Source organism: Benincasa hispida, chromosome 1 (assembly GCF_027475165.1).
Source record: "Benincasa hispida cultivar pf3 chromosome 1, pf3_genome.v1.1, whole genome shotgun sequence".
NCBI lineage: Eukaryota > Viridiplantae > Streptophyta > Magnoliopsida > Cucurbitales > Cucurbitaceae > Benincasa > Benincasa hispida.
The window spans coordinates 28,316,069-28,339,681 of NC_143478.1; the positions used below are offsets into that span (position 1 = coordinate 28,316,069).

At 35.1% G+C, this 23,613-nt stretch overlaps 2 protein-coding genes across 5 annotated transcripts; both read right to left on the minus strand.

Annotated features, from left to right (window-relative positions):
• Window positions 1-1,139: 1,139 nt before the first annotated feature.
• Window positions 1,140-6,351, minus strand: LOC120072341 (AT-hook motif nuclear-localized protein 3-like). Of its 2 annotated transcripts, XM_039024818.2 has the most exons (6): window positions 5,430-6,351; window positions 3,538-3,605; window positions 2,788-2,919; window positions 2,052-2,213; window positions 1,653-1,929; window positions 1,140-1,356 (listed from the first exon to the last, which is right to left on the minus strand). In XM_039024818.2, the coding sequence occupies exons 1-6, from the start codon at window positions 5,821-5,823 to the stop codon at window positions 1,337-1,339; spliced, it is 1,053 nt and encodes a 350-aa protein (XP_038880746.1). In that variant the 5' UTR covers window positions 5,824-6,351; the 3' UTR covers window positions 1,140-1,336. The 2 variants fall into 2 exon arrangements, with proteins under 2 accessions (XP_038880746.1, XP_038880757.1); XM_039024829.2 differs by lacking the exon at window positions 1,140-1,356 and having other exon boundaries at window positions 1,492-1,929; window positions 5,430-6,156.
• A 692-nt stretch (window positions 6,352-7,043) lies between these two features.
• PLE (Microtubule associated protein (MAP65/ASE1) family protein) lies at window positions 7,044-11,818 on the minus strand. 3 transcript variants are annotated; one of them, XM_039025370.2, is made up of 13 exons: window positions 11,647-11,818; window positions 11,048-11,211; window positions 10,732-10,938; window positions 10,368-10,616; window positions 10,056-10,265; window positions 9,824-9,979; window positions 9,535-9,694; window positions 9,290-9,441; window positions 9,023-9,110; window positions 8,557-8,630; window positions 8,382-8,456; window positions 8,002-8,281; window positions 7,044-7,780 (listed from the first exon to the last, which is right to left on the minus strand). In XM_039025370.2, the coding sequence occupies exons 2-13, from the start codon at window positions 11,117-11,119 to the stop codon at window positions 7,311-7,313; spliced, it is 2,193 nt and encodes a 730-aa protein (XP_038881298.1). In that variant the 5' UTR covers window positions 11,120-11,211; window positions 11,647-11,818; the 3' UTR covers window positions 7,044-7,310. The 3 variants fall into 3 exon arrangements, with proteins under 3 accessions (XP_038881298.1, XP_038881314.1, XP_038881306.1); XM_039025386.2 differs by having other exon boundaries at window positions 10,368-10,558; window positions 11,647-11,749; XM_039025378.2 differs by lacking the exons at window positions 11,048-11,211; window positions 11,647-11,818 and having other exon boundaries at window positions 10,368-10,635; window positions 10,732-10,859.
• Window positions 11,819-23,613: the final 11,795 nt, after the last annotated feature.

Below are 23,613 nucleotides of genomic sequence, written 5' to 3' on the forward strand. Positions count from 1 at the left end.
GGTCTCAACCTAAAAAACGCTTATATACTGAGTCTTCTCTTCTTTATTTTTATATGTCTTTAAGTCAACTGTAGTTATATGTTTGTACAAAAATTCCTCATGAAAGATAGTATTTTCCTCTTTTGTTCATTCCAAAACCTATACCCACCTAAACACCGCCATACCCAATAAAATAATACTTCTTGGATCTGACATCTAACTTACATCTGTTTGTAATATCAATGTGAAGGTAAGGGACAACCAAAATCCTTTAGATGAGAAAGGTTTACATGTTTGCCGTTTTAGACTTCTTCAGGAAATTTTAAGTTTAGAGATATGGTTGAATTTCTATTGATTAGATAGGTCTTCGTGTCAATTGCCTTTGTCTATGGCGTCTTGCGTAATCCTGCATGCAATCTCATGCTCCTGGCACACTCATTTAGTGCCCTATTCATTCTCTGAGCTACATCATTTTGCTATGATGTTCCTAGAATGGTATTTACTATCACAATTTCGTTATCTGCACAATATCTCTTAAATCCCTCATTAACATATTCACTACCGTTATCTGACCTCAAGTTTTTAACTTATCATTCTCAACCACCTTTCCAAGTTTTTAAAGTGAAAAAAAAAACTTTAAATCTTTGTTTGAGAAAATAAATCTATACCTTTTTGTTTGCGTCAATTATGAAGGTCACATAATTGTCTAGAACAACCAAGAGTGGACTAACTCTCGGACTCTAGGTTTTTACATTGCTATTGTCTTTGAGAACTGACACACTTCTGCCAAATGCATAACTCATACAATTGTGTTCAATTGCCTTTAGTCCCCATAACTTCCCTCAAGAGAGAAATTTTTATACTTTTTTTCACCCATATGTCCTAACCTATTGTGCCACAAATCGTTCTGACTCATTATCTACAACCACCATATCCTTATCGCTATTATTACTTATAGACATGTAAAGCCATTGACTTGCTTCCTTGAGCACATTTTTGAAGATTGATAAAATTTTATCCACTATCGAGAGAGTAAATTTGAATTACCTCATCTTTATTCACTTAATAATTTTTTAACATCTTTTAAGATAAAAATTTTTCCTTAACAAGGAATCCCTAGGGTGACCATAAGAAAATTTAAATGGTAACTACGAAAGTGCTAATGAAACATTGAAATGATTTTCACTCAAATACAACAATGTTCTGATACAAAAAACACATGGTAATGAAAGTGGAAAACAATGTTTCTCAAATCTTTTACACATCTAAAAGATTTTGTCGCTGCTAAAGTCGAGAGAGAGGTCTTTGAAGCTGCTACAATCTGAGCTCATTCATATCGTCTATCTTCGAGACTCCACTATGCTGCTCGCTTATTAGCTAGCCAGTGGCAACCATGGAAATTCATATGTTAAATCCTGTAAAAGGACACTTGATGGCAAGAATCACAAAGAAGCCTAATGGACTCTAAGGCACCTATTATCTGATGTAAAAAACCACAAGATTAAGTTAAACCAACACAATGTGAGGACTAAGGACCCAAATAATTTGTTGAACAACAGCCAGAAAGGACTCATATTAGTTTTGAAAATGGGTCGACCTGAGTTAGGAACTATGAAACCTATGGAGAAGAAGAATGAAAACTACAAAACGACGCGATCAACAAGAAACCTCACAGTTTGATTGACTTTGTGTTTTTGGTTCTTGATCAGATAGAGGTAAGTTGTCAGTGGAGGAGATTTTGAAGCCTGTCACCGGGCTAGGGGATGGTGGATTATGTTCTTGATAGGACGTCGTCGTGAGAATAGGTTTGTTACCACCAGCGTACATTGCCTTCATTTCTTCACCGGTGATGGTGTTGACGGGAGGAAAGAAAATGGTTGTGGACTCATTTCTAGGCTTTTTTGGCTTTTGTTCTTGCTGGTGACCTGGAAGGAAACTGCCGACCACAACCTGGTGAAAAGTCATTATACCATTTATCAGAACCTTTTTTTTTAAAAAAACACAAATCAACTGCTACAACCAAAATCCATTGTCTGTGGAAACACGCCGAGAGAAAGAGAGAGTTGTCTTACTTGCACAGGACCAGCAGCTACCAACAAACCAGCAAGTCCACCGCCAACGACTCGTCCATCTTGACCTGCTAGTGAGACGCTCATCCCACCACATCTGCTCTTCGTAGCTCCATTCTGTGTGGGCATATATGATCCAGTCAATGCAAGTATTTCAAAACGTCCCTGCCAAGACAAGTTGAAAGCCAAATCAATAGAAAGTCGTCAATAACTCTGACGACAGGAGTAAAGCATTTCAATCCTCCGTTTATAAAACAAGTCAATTTGGATTATTGTATGAAGATATTTGGATATTCAACGTCACCACTTAGACAAGACGAGTAAACATTTAACAATTTAGGCATATAATAAAAGAGATCCCTTTCATGTATGTACAATTCCTAATCTTAAATTAACAGACACGAGATTGACTGCAATCTGACTTCAAAGAGTTCACCTAGGCGATCGTTCCTGTGAATGCAGACAGGATAATGGAAAAAACACAAAGAAAGGAAATTCTGTTGCATTCAGTATTCATTCAGACCAAACCGAACCAAAAAGAAAAGAAGAAAAGGCTTTTGTACATGGACTCGGTAACCAATTACAGAAACATCAGCAACTGACATTTGAACCAAGTGACCAGGAGGCAATAAGAATCTCAAAAGGTGCTACCATACATCAAACAAAAACCCGAGGCCCATAATGTTGTAGGTAAGATATACAGGAATAGAGAAATATATCCATAAGAACATGATCATACCTCATACGTTAAGGTACCTCCGGAAGAAGTTGCCTGTCGAAGTGTAACATTTGAAATTGTACCATTTGCAGAAAGAATGCAAATAGCTCGGGATTCTTGTTGAGAGAAAGACATAACCTTCATTGTAATGTCCTGATACAAAAGGATAAGAAATGCAGTAAACAGCTTAGTTGCGAGTGCATGAAATTTGTGTACAAAGGATTGTATAGGAATTCCAATTTTCGTATGCAGGTTTAGAGAGCTTTTTGTAACATTTTATATATTTCTTCATCAATCAAAATTATTACTTATAAATGGGAAAAAGTAGTTCCAACTTCCAAGTACAAAAGTATCCTCAAACACAAAGGAGGTCATTTCTTGACTCTCGTTCCCATCATCTCACTCCTCCTTCCCTCTAACCTCTACAATGAAAAATATGTATTTGGAATCTATCTTTTACTTGATTATATAGAAGAATTTAGAAACATAGAGAGGTCGCAGAAGAATTAGAGGACCAAGCTTCCAGACAAGGCTTGCCTTATAAATTTCTCAACCAACACTATTTTTCTAGTTAAATTTTCCAAATCGGTTAATTTTTACTATACCACCCAACAAGCATGAGCAAATGAATGACAATGGGTCCAAACTCTGAAGTTCTCACAACTAAACCAATAACAGAAAGAGAGACTGAAACCTAATCAATGTGTGTTATAGTATTTCCCCACTTGAAAAATAGAAAAGGTTTTTGCTTTACAAATTCCTAAAGCATACCTCTCCAGCATTGACAGTGATCACATGGGGAGTAAAATTTGCACCAACAGAGTATGCAAGTCTCTGACCTGCAAAAAATATTCCAGAGAAAAACAATGTTATTTTGACATAAAAAATTTGCCTAATCGCACCCAGAATTTGGAGTCTAATTTTCAGCTGAATTTTATAAATGCTAACCTAGTAACTGTATCACATAATAAATGTAAATGAACGTACATAAAATTATGTCACATGGACCACAAGCTCGTGGCCAAACCTATCATGCTGATGAAGCATTAAATTGGTGAAGACAACAGTTTACTCGCTTTTAATACACATCTCTGAGTACATTAAGAAAGAACCATTAAAATGGTTTACCAAAAGACACAAAAGTTTGTCTTAAAGGAAAAAAGAAGACCTAAATGTTTGCCTCTTGGTCTTTCCTAGGGTTGAAGAGAAATAACTATGAAGCAAGTGGTGAAAGGCTATCAGAAGTTTTGAATAAGCAATTAGTTAGCAAAATTGAAACAAAAACCATCTTCTTTGACGAAAAATAGTTTTGAACTTTTAAGGTCTGTATGGATAAAGATAAACAAACTCTATACTTTTCATTAAATATTCAGAGAAGCTGCACATGTTAATCATGTTTTAAGATAAGGTTTACACAGTTAAGTTTAGATCTTAATTGGACTTTTCATTTGCTTACTATTACAATACATTATTAGTTACAAACATTTCCATGCATTCCATGCATTATACTATTATACCGTACCTTTGAAAGTAGCAGTGGGGCACCAATCAGGTACATTTCCACATATGATGTAGTTTACATCAAACAAAAAACATTCAAATCTATGGAAAAAGAATTACAGCACCCATACTATTACTGCCTACTATAAGAAAACCTAAAAAGTACAAATACAGATACGAGACATGGATACGAACAACATGGACACGGCAACCTGCCATATTTTAAAAATCTAGGATATGACACGGAAAGGACAAGTATATTAAAATATACATTTTTAAAAATATATATCATCTTTATACTAAAAGAAAATTCAAAGTAAATGGGTCGATGCATTTATATGCTTAAAAAACTTAGCTTGATGTATTTCATACTAAAAAATTGTTATTATTGTCATATACATATCTTTTTAATCTACTCAACAAGTGTTCCACGCATATCTAACACATTTATTACACTAACAAGTGTCTGATATGTGTAACAAGTATCGAAATGTCCAAGTATCAGACACGTGTTGGACACGAACATGCTAGCCAAACTAAGGTGTCTGTGCTTCTTAGAAAAAAACAAACATCTCAAAATATAACCAACATGAATATAGCGCAAAATAGTTGTTGTGTATTCATTTTCCTACAGATCGGAGGTTCAAATCTTCACATCCATAAATAGTTTTTCTTGTTTTTGAAGGGGGGCTGGATAAGCAGCTAAAAGCTTCTCCTGTCTCAATATATTTAATTTTCATCATAATTTCTGTCACCTCCCCATTGAAAACAGATAAGGAACTTAATGTTCTCATGGTTCACACAACAAAAATAATTGTCTATTCTACAGTAACTTTAACAAAACCTCCTTTGCCTAGCAAGTACAAAAGAAAACCAGTTTTTGAGGGCAAAGGGTCCACTACCACACACACATCAAAAACTGACAAACAACCCTTTGAGTCAATGTCCACTGTGAAACTCCAAACACTGCCAATTACAAGTTGCAATATAACACTCCCCACCTTCCACTTCACTCCTTTTCCCCTTGTACTTCACTGACATCACAATCATCTAAATTATTTTTCCATAAGTTATTCAACACATTCAGCAGCCATAGCAACAGATCTGAGCTCAAATCAGTACAGTAGAAAACTTGTAAAAGAAGCCTGAGAAGATAAACTTACCGGGATTCTCAAACTCAAATCTCTGCGGCTTCTTAACTATCGGTTGAGAAATCTCGTTATCTCGTTTCCAATTCGGGAATTCTCCAGTCAGTGGAATTGACGACGATATCGGCATCGGAGACAACGCTAATGTCAGTGACCGCTTCCCATCCGGTCCGTACTTTCTCGGCCTCCCTCTCTTCTTCTTTGTTTCAGTACTAGAAACCGCTAAACTCGCCGGTGGTGTATCAGCCGCCGCTGTAAACCCTGGTGGTGGAGCAGCTGCCGCGAGCTCCGTCACTTTAGACTCACCGGTTGATTTTAGGGCTTCTGTTCTTGGAGCTAACTGGAAGCTGTCTAGGGCTTCATCATTCGTAACTGTAAACCTAGAAACTCCGGTTTCTACCTCCTTCATAGCTACAGCTTAAGTGAAGTACTCAGAAACTTAAAACCCTATAATTTAAGAGTTTTGAACTTTTTATTAAAAAAAAAAAATCTTAAATAGGATGATGAGCTTCGAAATGGGAGCTAGTAGAATCGCAAAGATAAAGAAGAAATTTCAAGCAGAATTGGAGCAGAAATGGCTGCCTTAATTTCCAAAACAAAACTGAAAAATTCAACAATCAAGTTTTTGAAATGCTACAAGATGAACACAAGAAGAAGCTTTATGTTTGGACTGTAGTGAACAGAATTCTGAAGCTTGACTTTCCGCCATTGTAGTCACTGCACAGAGCTTCAACAGTGCAGCAGGAATTCCAGGAAAAAAAAATTATTTGCAAGAAATTGCAATAATTACGGAGAAATAATAAAAACAAAATCTTTGTGTTTGAAATTTGAATACAGAAATCATGGAATTTTTGGGTTTAAAGGAAAAGCAAGAGAAATAAATAAATAAACTGGGAAAAAAAGGGGCAAAAGAAAGTAAAATGGAAATATAAATTAATTAAATATGGTAAATTTTTTAAAAAGATGGCAATTTTTTATTGTATTAATACAAAGAATAAATTTTGGTTAATAAAATGGTTCACGTCCGTCTTGGAAATTTAACAAATGCAATTTTAATAAATGGCAAAGCAACCAAAATTGAAGGCTAAAATGGAATTAAAAAAAAAAAGTTGTCCAAACCAAAAACTCATTTTTTAATTTTGAGAAATTAAATTAATTTGTTTAAAGAAAAAAATAATAATAATTCAAAGCTGTAAAGCTAACATTGGAGCAATGCCATTTTCCAACCTACTGACAAGTTTTCTGTCTTTTCATGTTTATTAAGGTTGACCATTTGAAATTTGGCAGTTAATCTTATATAGTAGCCTTGTGACCACATCAAATTTACTGTTCATGCCACTGTACATCCACATGGCATTTTTTTTATAAGTTTAACCAATATTAATAATAAAATTATCGACTTGGTAATTGATACTTAATAAAAGAAAAACCAAGTACAATATTACATAATTTGCATAAGCAATATCTATGTAGGCAAAAACATATAGTGATGGACTCATGTTTGCATTTTGTTATATGATAGCAAGACAAAGGACATATATTTGTCAAAGATAATGTTGTCCTGTCTCTTCATATTGACTCCTGGAAAGTTGAAATTAAGCCACTGTCGTTTTCACACTTGGACAAAGATATCATAAATGAATGGATTTCATTTTCAACTGAAACTGAAAACAAGAGTTTGGAAATTTAATGTTCAAATCAACAAACTAAGCAGCACCAACAAACAAGCACATTGAAAATCTTAACCCTTCATCAATATTGGGTTTATGTACACACATCAGGTAAAAAGCCAATTACAATTGACTTTGTAGAGAGGAAACAAGGAATTTTGAATCTTTGAAAGAAATATGAGGTTGAAGAAATTCACCAAAACTAGATTGGTTTGTATTGTATCAATCAAACTTGTATCATTGACTTGATGTGGAGTGGTTTGGGAAGTACAAAGCCAGCTCTTCTTTCCTCAAATGAGTATTCAATGACTTCGGAAATATCTTTACTAATGCGAGCAGTAGTGTCAACAGGCTGCAGAAGAGCTGGTGTCATGGCTGTCTGCATCGGAACTGACACGGTAGAAGGTGTGGATGGCACTGGGATTGGCATTTTCATTGGTGTCTTGATATCTTCTTCTGATATTGATGTTGTCTTTATAGGAGTCTTGGATGACATATTCAGTTTCTGCAGCTTCTCACCAAGATCATTCAACGAATTCGACGAATTTGTCGAGTTCGAGAAAAGCGTGCTAGAGGTAGGAATAGGAGCAAAAGGCTTTCTAACCACCATTGGTGATTCTCCTCCTTCAACAGCATTGGCACCTATTGACTGCTTTTTTACAGGGAGACCAGTAACATCCAAGCCTCCTCTCCGACCTTGAAAAGACAGGAATTTAACCATTCAGAGAAAAAGTGTCATGGAAATGCTATCATCTTTAGGAAATAACCATGTTTTTCATCAACCAGGACAGAATTGGCTAGTAGATTCTCTCAGCAACAAAAAAAAATGAGGTGTGATGAAGTTCTTTAATGGAGAATATGGAAAAGCATGAACATCCAACAGCAACTGCAATTTCACGAGTTATGAGAGTCATTACCAGCTGATAAAGCTTCAACAAATCCCTCATCAAGGTGAAAAGTTTGGTTGTTTTGATGTCCTCTATCACTTTTTCTGCCTGGTCGGAGGCCTTTATGAGGATCAGGCTTCGGTGTTTGAAGCAATGCTCCTCCAAGGGAAAATCTTCTACTGCCAGCACCAGCACCACCAGTTGACATTCTAGGGCCTTTTTTAGCACTCTGAGGCTTTGATGGGCTAGGTTTTGACCCATAAAGTGCCTCCTGTTCGGCAATTAGTTGCCCCTGGAGTTTCTTCTGGTCCTATAAAGTGTAAAATTGAAACGAAAGCAATCATGAAGGGGGCATTTTAAACATGAAAATGTCCAAAAGCTGGTAAATTTTGAAAAATCATAGTCGGTACCCGCTGCCTGCGGAGTTCTTGCTCTTTCTCTTGTCTTAAAATTGTGTATTCCTCAAGCATTGAGAGAAGACGAACCTAGGAGACATATGAGACAGTTAGTAGCACTAGTATAAATCAGGCATGGCAGTCAAAAACCATTCATTAACAACCCACATAGATACCAAAATCTACTTACACCATCATAGGTGAATTCAATGCCTCTTTCTTTTTCCCATGAAATGGTTTTTGAAGTCAAAGCATTAACCATTCCTGTAAGGATTTAAGCATTAAGTTACTGGCAAAAATTGTCAAACTGGAAATTACAGTTAACAGTCATGAAAAGATGGTTGATTCCGTTTATACAATTAATGGAGTTACATTTACAAAGTACTACCTGATAATCAATTTTTTGACCCGCCAATGACATAGTCATTCATGCAACAAAAAATGTTGTAAATTGCAATCATTATTAGAATACTTCCAATCCATTTGGTTTACGTTTACAGCTCTTAACCACATAATTAAATTTAGAAACTTTGTCATCATAAGTTTACTCTTCTGTTATCCACTGTTCGAGAAATTTTACACTTCTACTTTGTCAAATATCTCATAGAGAAAAGAGAAACAACGGTGTTGTTATATTTGAGACCAACAGTCTTTACCTGGAAGTTTATTAACCAATGCCCGAGCCTTTTCAGCACGTTTAAGAGTAAGATGAGCTCCTCTTCCCGCATTATAACGGTTTTCATCCTGAACAAGTTAAAAAACTAATGAAGACTAAGAACGGAAATGTATTTAGCAATATGATGGTGCGAACCAGATATATGCCTGTATATGCGCCCAGATATATGCCTGTATATGCGCCCATGTACATGTATATATACTCTTTAGGGGAAATGATAAAATTATGAGAGAGTTTGGAGAGTAACCCTGTTATATTCTTCAAGCCAGCACTCCTCTTCACATGCACCCAACCATCTCTCCACTTTCTCAAGAATTTCTTTCCTTTCAAAAGCTTCTTCTTTGACCTTATGAATTTGACTGTCAATTTGTTCGAGGACACAAGCAGGGTCCAAAGCTCCTGCATTGAAAGATAAACGCACAGAATAAGAATGGAATGCAAAAAAAATCATAAACAAACGTTAGCAGAATAGAGTTGATGGCGGTAATATACCACTATCTATTGCATCAATAACATATTCAATAGCAGAATCTTCTGCTGGTACCATATGCAGCTTCCTACACATTTCCTCTAGCTCTAATCTCTTCTTCAGAACAAGTTCTTTCATTCTGCTTGACTTCAACTCTTCCAATCTGGTGACTTCTGCTTCAACCTGCATGACATACGTTCGCATTTTCTTCAATCCCGATATAGGCAGTGAAATCATGATGAATAGAAGCCAAAACTAAACTAAACTAACGACCAAAATCTTCATTATTCAAAATCACTCAAAATCACTCACATATGTGATAACATCAGCAGAGAGAGCATTAGGTTCAATAATTTCGTGTTCTGAAGCAGCGATGTTGCAAGTTATATTTTGAAACATCTGTTGTTCTTCATCTGGAGTATCCATTAATTCCCACAGGTCTAACATTGTACTTACAAGATCTTGAAGCTGCATGAACAAAGGGTTATTACAAGTACAGTGCATTAGCATTACTAAGATTTAGAAGACCACAGAAACATTTAACCTTCTGCATTCTTTGTAATTTGATCTCTCGCAGTTTTTCAATCATAGCAGCCAACTGCTCTATGGTGTCGATAGTTATAATTGTTGGTCCTTCAAAATCCCCCAAAGTTGGATGAACTTCAATGGCTATCTCCTTGGAATCCATACCCAGGACTAAACAGAGTGATTCCAAAGTACGCAAGTGATTATGAACCAGCTTCATCCGATCGCTCTACAATGGAAGAAATAAGTACTTTAATTAATATGTAGTGAGAGAGAGGGATCTGAACAGTCAAAAAAGAAAAGCACATTAATTTGAACACAAGTAACCAACCTTCTCCTGCTGGAGTGCATGGAGCTGTCTGGTCAATTCATCGAGCTTCTTCAATGATAAATCAGTTTCATCCAACACTATCTTTGATGCTGAATGTTCATAACCATTTAACTCGTCTGAAATCATTTGTATCTCCTCTAGGACTTCTAGAAATTGATTGCTTCTCTCGGATTTCCGCTTCCGCATTTCATCTAGTTGTGGAAGAATTTGCTTGAGTTCATCTTTCAAGCTAACAGCCTTTTGATCAGACTGGACGGACAACAAAAGGCTAAACCAACGACTCCAGTGTTTGCAAAAGTGAAATTGAAGTTATTTGAAGAAGGGAGGGGGGGGAGGGGACTAAGGAAGCTGCTATTCCTCTTACCTGTCTTATATGTACTGGCCGCTCTCCCATTGCAGAACAGATGGCAGCAAGTTGTGCTTCAGAATCTGCAATCGCCTGCCTCAAATGAGCTCTAGAATGGTTTGCTTGATCAACCTTTCTTCTGTATACCTCTAAACACTCTTGTTCAAGTTCAAGCAACATTCTATCTCTTTCAGCTTCACCCTCACCAACTTCATCCCATATAATCTGATATTACAAATTGTTATGTACAGAATGAGATCAGCATAAAGAAAGAGAATTACAGACGAACTTCGACTATGTTTTACTAAGGACGAAATTGAAGTTTGAGACAAACCTGAAGTTCATAGAGAAGTGAACCACATGTGGTTTCCACTTGCAGAAGCGGATCATTTTGAGTGGCAGACATCTTGAAGATATTTCACCCGGAGAAGAAACAGTTTTCTCCCTGTTTTCCTCTAAGTTCTGGTGGGTTTGTTAAGCAACAAAAGAAGGCCAAACCTACAATAAACAACAATTAGAGAAACACACCAAAAAAGAAATCAAATTTCGAGAACCCTTAATTGTCTACAGCATCTAAATAAGAAAATTCTTCAATATCTTCCGCTAATTAAATGAAATGATGGTACCACCATCGCAAAACTCCATTTCTCACTTATATAACTACAATGTGTTTAGATCTTTTCTAAGAACGCAAGTGGGAATTGTCAAATTCAGCATAACCGACAAAATTCCATACCAAATAGTTGAAGCCAATTCTACTTGCATTCACCAAGTATATGGGAAAAAAATTATGTAGAAATCAGCTAAAAGTGTAAGAAAATCATTGAAGCGAATTAACCCAGTGGGTCATGCCGGATTATCAAGAAATTAAAAGATTAATCGAAGAAAATTGAAAATGTAGAGAATGTGGTAGAGGAAGATCTGAAAGCGAACCTGAAGTTGAAGCAATCTGCCGAAGGTTTGGGTAAGAGGAATTCTTTGAGAGAGGAAGAATGAAACGATGGAATTTTCCTGGGAAAAGGTGGTTTTCTCAAAATGTGAACCTTGGAAGAGGGCGATGCGAAAGGGCAATTTGAAGAGAGAGAGAGACGTTGAAAAGAAAAGGGACCGTTGAAAGAGCGGATGTAAGTAAATGAAGCCATGTACCTAACTGGAATTTGAATTCAAATTTTCGTAGAGGGAAGATTGAAGAGAGAGAAAAGATAGGGTTCCAATCGCTTTCTCCCCTCCTCCCACCAAATTTCAAATTAAAAATTAAACATGACCTTTTTTAAAAAATATATATTCTTTTTTACTTTTTTTTCTTTTACTTTTAATTTTTAAGATTGTGAGGAGAGATTACCATTCGTTCCACGAGTCTCTGGTAACTGGTAAGACCCTCCCCTTGTAAATTAGGGTTTATTTGATAGAAATTTGAAAATAAAAAATTCAATAAAAACATAAAAATGTTATTTTTCAGAATTTGCATGATTTGAATCACAAATTTAAAAACGATTTTCAGAAACATAATCTAAGTTATTTGCCAAACACATATTTGTTAAATCCAATGAATCTGAAAATATTAAACAAAGTCTGGATTCTCTGCAAAAACATATTCTAAGTAACTTTATATGACATTTTATTTTGTTTCATTTAAAAGGTTTAGAAGATTTTTAAGTTAATATATCATTTTGGTTTTCATGCTTTGAAATTTGTTCAATTTTAATCTTTTGTTCCCAGTTATACTATTTCTTCTTCTTCTTCTTCTTCATTTTTTTTTTTTTTTTTTGTTTATTCATGCAGTATTATTAGGAGGTATTTCTCAACATTTATAACTGATTTTTTAACCTTTTTTTTTCTTCTTAACAGCCTGAGCTAAATGACAAGCTGAGCTTGAAGGTACTTTTTTGATGTGGTAGAAGCACCTCACAACTTTATCTTCTGCTGTTGGGAAAATCTTCCTCATAATATAAGTCAAAGCCTTGAGAAAGTTGCCTCCCCAATTTGATTCTAGAATCAAAATCTTAATTATTATATATTGGATTTTATGTCTTAAAACTTATGGTTTGTAGACAACAAACTCATTCTGTAAATCAATAAAGTTGTTATTGAAGTTTGATTCAATAAAGTTGTATTGAATATATGAATTGCTTATTTCGTTTGGAAATGAATCCAATAAACTAAAAGATCCATGACTATTAAATGAGTACTTGAACTTTATGTGGAGACGTAAGAGTGGATCAAGTTCGAGTAAATAGTCTAAATGATCTATAGTATATGAATAAGGTTAAGTGTCTTATTTTGGTAACACTATCGAATATGGCTCACTCTGTAATTGTTACAATTTGTTGTAAGGTGCTACAAACGAAGTGATCCTGATTCGTTCATGTATTGACATGAGGAGTGGAGGCGTTCTATGCAATGAGTTTATGTAAGATCGGACCAAGAAATAAATCATTTTTACTTTGTAACGTTGTTTACAATTTAAAACTGACTATTTCACTTAGATGACCTAGGTAACTCGATCTTTATCATGAGCTAAACTATGAACTCCTGTTTATTCGGGAATATCCTTAGATTTGCATAGGTGGGGGTTGGCTCAACAGCGCCGGTTCAATAAGCCTCCCATTTCAAGGGTAAGGCCGGGTAGATAGCTGAGGACAGGGTGCAAGATGAAATTCACGCCTACCCGATTTTGGGATAGGAGGAAAGTTGTTCTCTTAAGTGCTGAATCCAAGTTTTGAACAAAGGGCCCCACCCTCTCATTGGCTCGAGAGAGATTCGGTTTAGTGATTGAATCACAAACCAATTGTTCATTAAAGGATCAGTGGAACTTAAGGAGCAAGACGTGATTTCGAGGGTAAAACAACATTTGACCCAACCGTTATTAAGAACAACCTGTGAAGGGTCGACTTACTGATTATGGTTAAATCAAGTGGACACAAATATATCTACAGTGAGGAGAGTACAACTATCGAGCTATAGTGGTGTGATTTGATAGTTAACAAATATTGATTAATTTGGTCTAAAGAGTTTTAGCCAATTAATCTCAAATCGTTGGACCTTATGATCTATAGGTCCATAAGATCCATGTACTAGCTTGTAAAACATGAACACCTTGAATTAGCAAATTAACTAAATTTGAAATGTTCAAATTGAATTTAAATTTGAAATGTTTCAAATCGGATTTAGGGTTTGAATTTGAATAGTTCAAATTCAAGTTAGGGTTTGTATAATTATATTCGATATAATTAATTAACATTTTATTTATTGAAATTAAACGAAATTGAAGAGTTTATAATATTTAATTGTCGATTTAAATATTAATTACATGAATAAGATTCATATTTAAATATTAGGTGTGTGATTAATTTAATATTTGATATTAAATTGTTAATTAATGAATTAAATATATTTAATTAATTAAAATCAAATTAATTTTCATTTTTTTATTCAATTTGAGAAATTGAATTTTGAAATTTTGAATTCAATCAATTTTGAATTAATTAAATAAAGTTTTGGTTAATTTGAAATTAACTAAAATAAGAATTAAAAATGTAAATTATATTGATAGTAGAAAAATCCAATTTTTCCAAATTGGATGTGTTTTCATATTATACAAACACCTAGCCCACTTATTTTTGAGTGCTTGCATGAAGGGTTGAAATAAAAACACTCAATTTCTCTGATTGAGATAGAAGGAATGCTGAAAATTTTAGTTTTTCTGCAGCTTTTTCCCTTCTTCTAAAAATCCATTCTATTCCCTTCACAAATTCACTTCAATCTTGAGTTCCACCACTCAAATTCAATGTTGAGAATAGTAGAGAAGATCTCTTGGTGGTTCATTGAAGATTTGGAACTGAGAATTTGTGAGAAGTAGCTTGGATCGGAGAGGAATTCTTCAAAGGTATGTGTTTCTTGAAACCATCTTATTACTCTATGAATATGCTTATTTTAATGTAAAATTAAGGAACTAGAATGCTTAATGATCTTGTTTTCTTCCGTTGGTTGTTTCGGTATTCCAACATGCATCTCAATATTTTCTTAAAGGTAAGTGCTGCCCTTTTTCATATTAAATCACAACCATTTCTCTCTTATTGGGGATCAAACTTAAACTTAAACATTGATGCAAGCGGTCAATTATTAGATTGTTCTTTTGGTTTGATAAATGTCAGAGTCTTTGATAAGCAAAGAGCCAATATTGTCATCTTTTCGGATGATTCTTTGATACAATAATTCGATAAGTACATGGCACTCTTTGACTTGAAAGCTCTGAAGAAGATTGAAATTGATAGCTGTTAGATTGGAAAAATAATCAAGGAAACCAACTTAATCCACTCTTGTGACATATTCGAAGTTCGATCCACCACTTTGAAAAAAAAAAGATGAGACGGTCACCGTCTATTACTAATACAAATGTGTAATTTGTGTATACTAAGTTGAAGTTTGGGGAATTATTTCCTTCCAAAATGCCCAAAAAAGTTATGCATAATGCAATCATATGTTTATAATCTTCTGACTCTTCATTAAACATTTAGGGACCGCACGTTTTTTTTGAGAATGTAGATAATCGGAATATTTAGATGTCTAAAATTACATATATCTGACATCTTCAAATAACCATTTTTGTTTTATAATTATTATTTTTTAAAATATCTAAGAATACTTAGATAACTATGTTTGTTTTTGTAGGATTCTACTAGGAAATATTTTAAATTTACATAGTATTCCAAGAATGTCCTAACATAATGTATAATAAATTAAATATAATATGAACTTATGTAACATATTTATTTTTATTATTTGGATCTTTTAAGAATTAATATGGTTTTCTTATTTTATGTGTTACTTTTCTCAAAATAATATAATTAATTCAAGATTTTTTATAAGATAAATATTCATTTAAATTTAAATTTGAATATCTTTCTAAAAAGATAAAAACAACTACAGTATAATCAGAAAGTAAAACACATCGTTGACAATATTTAATTTAAATATAAAATGAAAATAAAGAAGAGTTATACATACATATAAATGAAAAAAAAAATAAAGGTTAAAAAAGTAAAAAGAGGATGCCCTCAACATGGGAATCTAGAAAATCCATATTTCAAGAGAGCATCCAAAACACTCGAGATTCCCTCCATAAGGGTATCCTAGGATGTTCAGGAATCTCTAGATGTCCGGACATCTTACATTACTGCAAAACAAATGCAGTAATCAAGATGCACACTCTATGGGAATCTTGGATTTCCATGAAACAAACGACCTCTTAATGTTTACTATTCATATATTTGTAGTTTCTTTATGTTATTATTAATTTGGTATATCGACTATAAAAGCATCTGCACCATCAAGAAAAAATCTTTTTTTTTTAAATAATGCTATTTTAATAATTATTGACAAAAATAGGGTTCGACTAAAAGAATTGACAAAAATAGGGTAGTGTAATCCTAGACCGGGTACTCGAATGCAGGTAAAACGTGTACCCAATCCAAGATTTAAACAAAATCATGGATAGGGTCCACAACTTCCTTCCACATCACGTGATCAGCTGCTAACCTGACGCTGACCTGCCACCCGATGCCTGTCACATGTCTGACATGCAGCTTTGACCACGAAGTCGTGGACTAGGTCCACGACTTTTTAACTCGATCCCAAAACCACTACATCTTCCTTCTCCGATCACTTTGTTCCTCATCTCCAACTTTTTTCTTTCTTCCATTCTGTCCCAACCCTCTATCAGTCACTCACCACTATCTGTCATGCGCTGCGTCATCCGCCATTCTCGTTACCGCCACTATCGTGCCGTCGTTGACTGTAGGTATGTTTTTTTCTTCAATATATGAAATTATGCCTTGAATATCTAGAATCTAGTATTTTGTTTAGATGTATGCATAAAAAAACTAGAGTTTTTTGAACTAGTTTTGTTTAAAAATTGGGAGATCTAGTGTGTAAAGATTGTTTTATCTAAGATTTTGTATTTTATGGCCATTAGATTGGATTTGAATTTTTTTTTTTTTTTTTTTTTTGGATTGTTTGGGTTTGGACTTGAAAATTTGGATTTTTTTTAGTTTATTATTGTAATTTGAACTGATGTTGGATTGGGTTGTAGTTTGTTTGTTTTTTAAAAAAGAAAAGAATTGGTCTGATCTTGAATTTGAGTTTGGATTATCTTTTGGATTGACGTTGTATTTGGGCTAATAATATTAGCCCATTAAGTTAGACTAATTTCTTATCAACTATAACAGTTGAAAACATTTGAGTAAATATTTCGTTGTATCCTAAAGATTTAGTCATTCTTGAACTTGGAAATGTTGGGGACAATAATATTGATGTAGAACTTGATGAATTATTTGAAAACGATGGAAGTGCAGGACATGAAAATGAGTTGGTACTATCAGAAATGTTCACCCAAATAGATTGGGATGTTACTAATTCAATTTGTGAACAAGGGTCGACATTGAAGGAAAGGAGTAAATGTGTAGATAATTCTAGTTTAATACAAAAAAGAATGTTATTTCACATTAAAGAAGACCTACAAGTGGTCGTGAAAAAGTATTGCGTGATAGAACACTATTAGATTTTCATAGTATAATCGAACCAAGATATTTGGTATATGAGATGCAAACAATGGAAGGATGGTTGTGATTGGAGGTTATGGGCTTGTCAGCATAAAACTCATGAGATGTTTGAAATTACTAGGATTGAAAGGGAATACTCATGTTTGTACTTAGAATTGACACAGGATCATTCACAGGTTGATTCCAATTTTATGAGTATTGAAATTCATAATATGGTTAGAGTTGATCCCGAGGTTCCTGTGGTCTTACTCCAAGAAGCAATTAAAAAACAATACGGGTATAATGTTAATTATAGACGTGTGTGACAAGCAAAGATAAAAGTATCGATCGTTGGTGATTGGAAAAAATCATATTTAGAGCTTCCGTAATTGTTGATGTTGTTGTGCATTACAATCATGGAACACATTCGGATTGGTACGTTCTTCCGTCTGATGTGCCAAGTATGACTATTTTTTGTCGAGTTTTCTAATTCTATGGTCATGCAAGAGAAATGTTTAAATATTGTAGACCATTAATTCAGATTGATGGAACTCATCTCTACGGAAAGTATAAGTGGAAATTATTGACCGCCTTATCTATTGATGTAAACAGGCATATATTTTTCCTTGCTTTTGCTATTGTTGAAGGAAAAAACTCATCTAGTTGGTTATGGTTTCTGTGGGTACTGCGTGAATATGTTACCAATGATATTTTTGTTGGATCAACACCAGTACGCAGTGGAAAGGAACAGGATCCATAAGCATTCTAATTCATTAATTTTGGTTGAAAAGAAATATGCTAAAACAAAGTATAATGGGTTTCAAAAACATACCTTGGCCGAACCTTTGAAATCTCCATTTTTCAGCTGCAAAATTCTCCAAATCCTTGTGTAGACCACTACAAGATCTTCCCTACTATCCTCTTGGTGCTCTAGATTGAGTTGTGAGACTCAAAATAAGCTGGAATCAAATGGAATATGGAGAAAGCTCACTGAACCAACCCATTGAAGAACACCTTCTTCATCCGAATTTTTCAGCAAAAATTCAATCGGTTTCTCATCCATTCTTCATTCCAATCTCTTCAATATATTGCATACTATCATGCAAAGAGATGTGTTGCATGGGATGCAGCTCATGCTTGGAGTAAACCAAAGGAAGAGGTGGTGGGTTCCTTGTAAGCTAGTTGAGGATGAACATGAAAAATCTATTTTTAATTTTGTGTAATTTTTTAATTTCCAAAATCTATTGTTGATTTTAAAATCACATTTTATTTCTAAATTCAAAATTTATTAGTTTTACAAATTAATTTCATAAATTAATTTTCTAATAAAATTAATAAATAATTAATTATTTAAATAATTTAAATAATTCTAATTAATTTAATATCTAATATTAAATTAATTTTTATACAAATTCATCTTCATATATTTAAATATATTTTCTCCAATTCTGTTTGATTCTAATTTGAACGTTTCAAAGTAACTTATCACGCTACTCTAGAGCTAATCCATTTATAAGCTAGTAGGGGGACCTCATGGACCTACAGTTCATGGGCTTCAATGATCCGAGATTAATTGGCTAAACTCATTAGACCGATCTAACCCTCATTCGTTAACTAATGGGTCACTCCACTAAATCCCATAGCTGAACTCCCCTCACTGTGGATATATTTTGCCCACTCGATATAATCACGATTAGTAAGTTAACCCTTCACAGGTTGTTCGTAATAACGGTTGGGTCAAATCTCTGTTCTACCTCTGAAATTACCTCTTGTTACTTAAGTCCCCACTGATCCCTTAATGAACAATTATTTTGTGATCCAATCACAAAACCGAGTCCCTCTCATACCAAATGAGAAGGTGGGATCCCTTGTTCAAGCCTCAAAATCAGCACTTAAGAGAACAACCTCTCTACTATCCCCAAAGCGGGTAGGAGTGAATTCCTTCTTGCACCCTATGTCCCCAGCTATCTATCTAGTCTTACCCCTGAAATGGCAGTCTTATTGAGCCGACGCTGATGAGGCAACCCTCACCTATGCAAATCTAAGGGCAATCCCAGATAAACAGGAGTTCATAGTTAGCTCAAGATTAAGGTCAAGTTATCTAGGTCATCGCTTTGAAATAGTCAGTCTTAAACAGTAAACAGCGTTATAAAATAAGAGTGACTCATTTCGTGGTCCGATCTTGTACAAACTCTTTTGCACAAGGACACCCCCACTTCTCATGTCCAACATAAATGAATTAGGATCACTTCGTTTGTAGCACTTTACAACTCCTTGTAACAACTACAGAGCAGGCCGCATCCAATAGTGTTACCAGAATAAGGTACCCAACCTTATCCATATACTATAGATCATTTTGACTATTTACTTGAACCTAATCCACCTTTTTGTCTCCAAAAAAGTTCAAGTACTCATCCAATAGTCAAGGGACTTTTAGGTTTATTGGATTTCTATTCAATCAATAGATTTATTCAATAACACCTTTATTGAATTATCAGAATAAGCTCCATTGTTTACATACCACGAGTTTTAGGACATAAAACCAAACAAACTCCCACTTGGACTAAAACTCCAGTGGTAACTTATACATCCGATATATAAGACTGAGTTTATGAGTTTTATAGAGAAATTCAATAAACTAGGGCATCTCATACCCATCTTTTACCATTCGGTATCTCTATACCCGATATTTCTCCCACTTGTCCTAGGTTATCTGGTATTCCTAGTCCTACTAGGTAATTCTCAAATACTTTAGTCGAGAGAATTATTGTAAACATTTTAGTATACAATAGGCTTTTGATAAAACTATAAGGGGATTGCATCTTAATCTCAATAAAGGCCAGGAAGCACACTTTACTCACACTTACCCTAAGTTACTAAGCGATCGTTTAGTCAGACACTAAGCGATGAAGCTTGTTGACCTAAACGATCGTCTAGCGCGCTTTAAACGATACACGAGCATCTCATCGTCTATACGATGCGTGCAACCAGGTAAACGATTTACCTTGTGATGTTAAACGATCGTTTAGTCAGTTACTAAGCGATGAAGCTTGCTGACTTAAACGATCGTCTTGCGCGCCCGCGCGTTAAGCGATCCACGAGCATCTCATTATTTACACGATGTGTGCAACCAGGTAAACAATTTACCTTGCAATGCTAAACGATTGTTTAGTCAGTTACTAAGCAATGAAGCTTGCTGTCCTAAACGATCGTCTAGCACGTGCGCGCGTTAAAGATACTCAGTGATCGCGTGCTCAATTGTCTTCCCGATACGTTCAACTGTAATCGCATACTCATTCATCTTCACGATGCAATGGACAACGATCGCATAGAACCTCTTCTGCACGATGCGATCAACCCTTGATCGTCTCTTTTCTCGAAGAGCCGCAACCTTTGCCCATAACTTCGACGAACGACGCATGACTTCAAACACTTTGAATACAGACTCGATTATGATTATATATGCCTAAAAATGCAGGTGCCTTTACATACAATCACAAATGTAAAAGGAATTTAAACAGACTGAGACAAATCATCTCGAAAACATCCATTAATCCGACACATTCGTATTAACATTTAAAACATCATAGAAATGCACCCACCATGAATGTATACGTTATTTCTTGCAACAAATGAAATCGGAGTATCAAAAACCTGGCTCTGATACCAATTGAAGGTTCTCAATATGAGAGTTCCATGAGCAGGCTTAGATCGCTCCAATTTTACAGTGACCGGAATATAAACAATATACATTCTATACTAACAGTTATGCATAATAAACTTATCAACAGCATGCTCAGAGTGCGATAAAATACAGAGAAAGGGTTCATACCAGAGGAAGACGATCTTCTTTTATGTGAACCCACAGCAGCGAAAAACTCCACCGATCTACCAGCACCTGGTAGGTCTCTCGACTGATACTGCACGATCCGAACGTACATGAACGAGGATTCAGAGACAACACCACCACCAAGGAAACCCAGGTATCCTCGGCGTCAAAAACCCAAAGTGTGGGCTCTGGTGAGTTTGGTAGAGGACGGAGGAAAGGGTATCGTGTAGTCGACAAGTGCGCACAAGAAGATCGTTGCTATCGTATAGCAGGGATGGTTATCGTATAGTAAAACTACATGATCGTTTAGGAAAAACTGGACAATCGTTTAAGAAAGTGGTATGCGATCGTTTAGGGAATGCGTGAACTATACGATCATTTAGACGAAAGAGAATTTATCGTATAGGCTCTCAGCAATTGATCTTTCACGGTTTCTTTTGGGGCGTAGGGTCTCTCGATTGCACGAATGAATTCTCTTTTCAAAAATGAAAACGATTTTCAAATATCAACCCGCGATTACCTTAACCTTCGCATCCCACGTTCCCGCGTTCATACGTGAAAAAAAATGGTTAATTATTAAATAATTAATCCGTTCATTTATTTAATAAATATAATCATATTATATTTATATCCTATAGTTTGATATCATATATATACTATAGTATTTTTCCTTTACTTGATATAAATCATATTTATATCTAATTTCCTCCAAAATAATATATCTCATACATTTAGCCAATTATATCATATATAATTAACTAGTCCAATTATACATATATAATTGAACTTCCTCTTGTCAATTTGAACATTTCAAATTAACCCAAACACTGGTTCTCAACTTTATCCAAGCTACCCAGGTGACCTTATCGACTCGTGGCTCGAAGCTCCAACGGTACGTGAATAGCTGACTAAACCCTTTAGCCACGAGATTCACCATCCGTTAACTGTCAGTGATTCCACTAAAGACCAACAGTTGAACTCTTCTCACCAAAGATATATTTTTGTGTCCATTGGATATAACCAATCATGAGTACGATGACCCTTCACATATGCTCGTAAGTGCAGCTGGGCCAATTTACCATTTTACCCCTGTAGTTACATCTCACTCTTTAAGTACCACTAATTCCTCTAATGAACAATACAACATAGTCCAACTATGTGTGAACACCTCTCGGGCTAAGAGAAGGTGTGTAGCGCCACATTGTTCAAGCCCCGGAATCAGCCCTTAAAGGAGCCATCTATCTACTTACCCTACCTTGAGGAAGAAGTGAATTCCATCTTATGTAGTTGAGTTCCTAGCTCCCAAATCAGACGTATCCCCAAAATGGTAGGTTTGAATTGGCGACTTGGCCACTCGCACCCATACAAATCAAAGGACCACCCTCAATGGCAGAAGTTCCCAACTCACTCAGGATTAAGGTCATGTTACCTATAGTCATCCTAGTAAAGTGAAATCTCTGTCATAAACGGTGTTATAACGAGACATTAATACTTTATGGTCAAGTCTTATACAAACTCTTTGTATAGGATGCCCCCGCTCGCATGTCCTCAACACGAATTATCAGGATCAGATCATTTGTGGTAAGTCACAACACTTGTGACCATTCCACAAAGCGGGCCGCGTCCGTAGCGTTACCAGGGTAAGGTTTCCCTCCTTTATCCATTTACTACAGTCCATTTTGGTTATCTCTCAAGACATGATCCACTTGTATGTCACCAAATACATGCTTGAGTCACAAACAGATAACCAGGGATTTTATGTTTATTGGTTTGTGGTAGAGCAAATAAAACATGTAAATGAGCAAAACAACAAGATGTGAAGTAAATATCATATATTAACAATCACAGGTGTTCATATATACTGTTTACAAACTATAAGACACGAGACTTTAGGGCATTAACCCCAACAAATCATACCCTTGATCTTTGATCGAATAACTTCCCCTTATTCATCTGAATCTAAATTTAAGCTAATAAGTACTTTCCGAAGGGAGGTCACTTCCAAGGTGACACGAAGTACCGCTTAAATCCAGATTGTGAACTCTTAGAGATGCGAGAGCTAAGAATAACTTATCGAGTAGGTTATTAATCTCTCGCTGAAGTTTTCTAATAACTCTATCATATAGAAGTTATTCACTACCATTAAAGTGCTCTAATGTTTGGATAACTAATACTTAGGTTCTTTTCCGGCTAATTAAAAATAACCCTAAGTCTATGTGGTTTATCCATGTATAACTCTTATAAATGGACTTAAACCTACGATGTTTAGGTGATAAACGCTTTTATTACCTCATATCGCTCACGAATACTCATAAAACTGGTTACCAATGCTCAATTATTCAGCCATAATCCCCAGGTAGGAGGTGTTCCGTAGATCGTCAACTTCAAAACCCAACCTTCGACAGGATTATATACCCGTTGAGTTTGTAACCCTAGTTTTATAAGTTTAACGACCTATTTTAACTAATTAAAACAAGTGGTTAACCTATGTGAGCATGCAGCTGTTCTTCGATATGGATTTTAAATGTCTAT

What these genes read in the sequence shown, in the direction of transcription:
- PLE (XM_039025370.2), bottom strand. Translation starts at nt 11,119, where the DNA reads ATGTCTGCCACTCAAAATGATCCGCTTCTGCAAGTGGAAACCACATGT. An exon ending in GGCCAGTACATATAAGACAG is followed by an intron (nt 10,617 to 10,731) that starts GTAAGAGGAATA and finishes TTGTCCGTCCAG; the next exon opens with TCTGATCAAAAGGCTGTTAG. An exon ending in TTGAATTCACCTATGATGGT is followed by an intron (nt 8,457 to 8,556) that starts GTAAGTAGATTT and finishes TATGTCTCCTAG; the next exon opens with GTTCGTCTTCTCTCAATGCT.
- LOC120072341 (XM_039024818.2), bottom strand. Translation starts at nt 5,823, where the DNA reads ATGAAGGAGGTAGAAACCGGAGTTTCTAGGTTTACAGTTACGAATGAT. An exon ending in ATTTGAGTTTGAGAATCCCG is followed by an intron (nt 3,606 to 5,429) that starts GTAAGTTTATCT and finishes TATTTTTTGCAG; the next exon opens with GTCAGAGACTTGCATACTCT. An exon ending in AACACAAAGTCAATCAAACT is followed by an intron (nt 1,357 to 1,652) that starts GTGAGGTTTCTT and finishes GCCACTGGCTAG; the next exon opens with CTAATAAGCGAGCAGCATAG.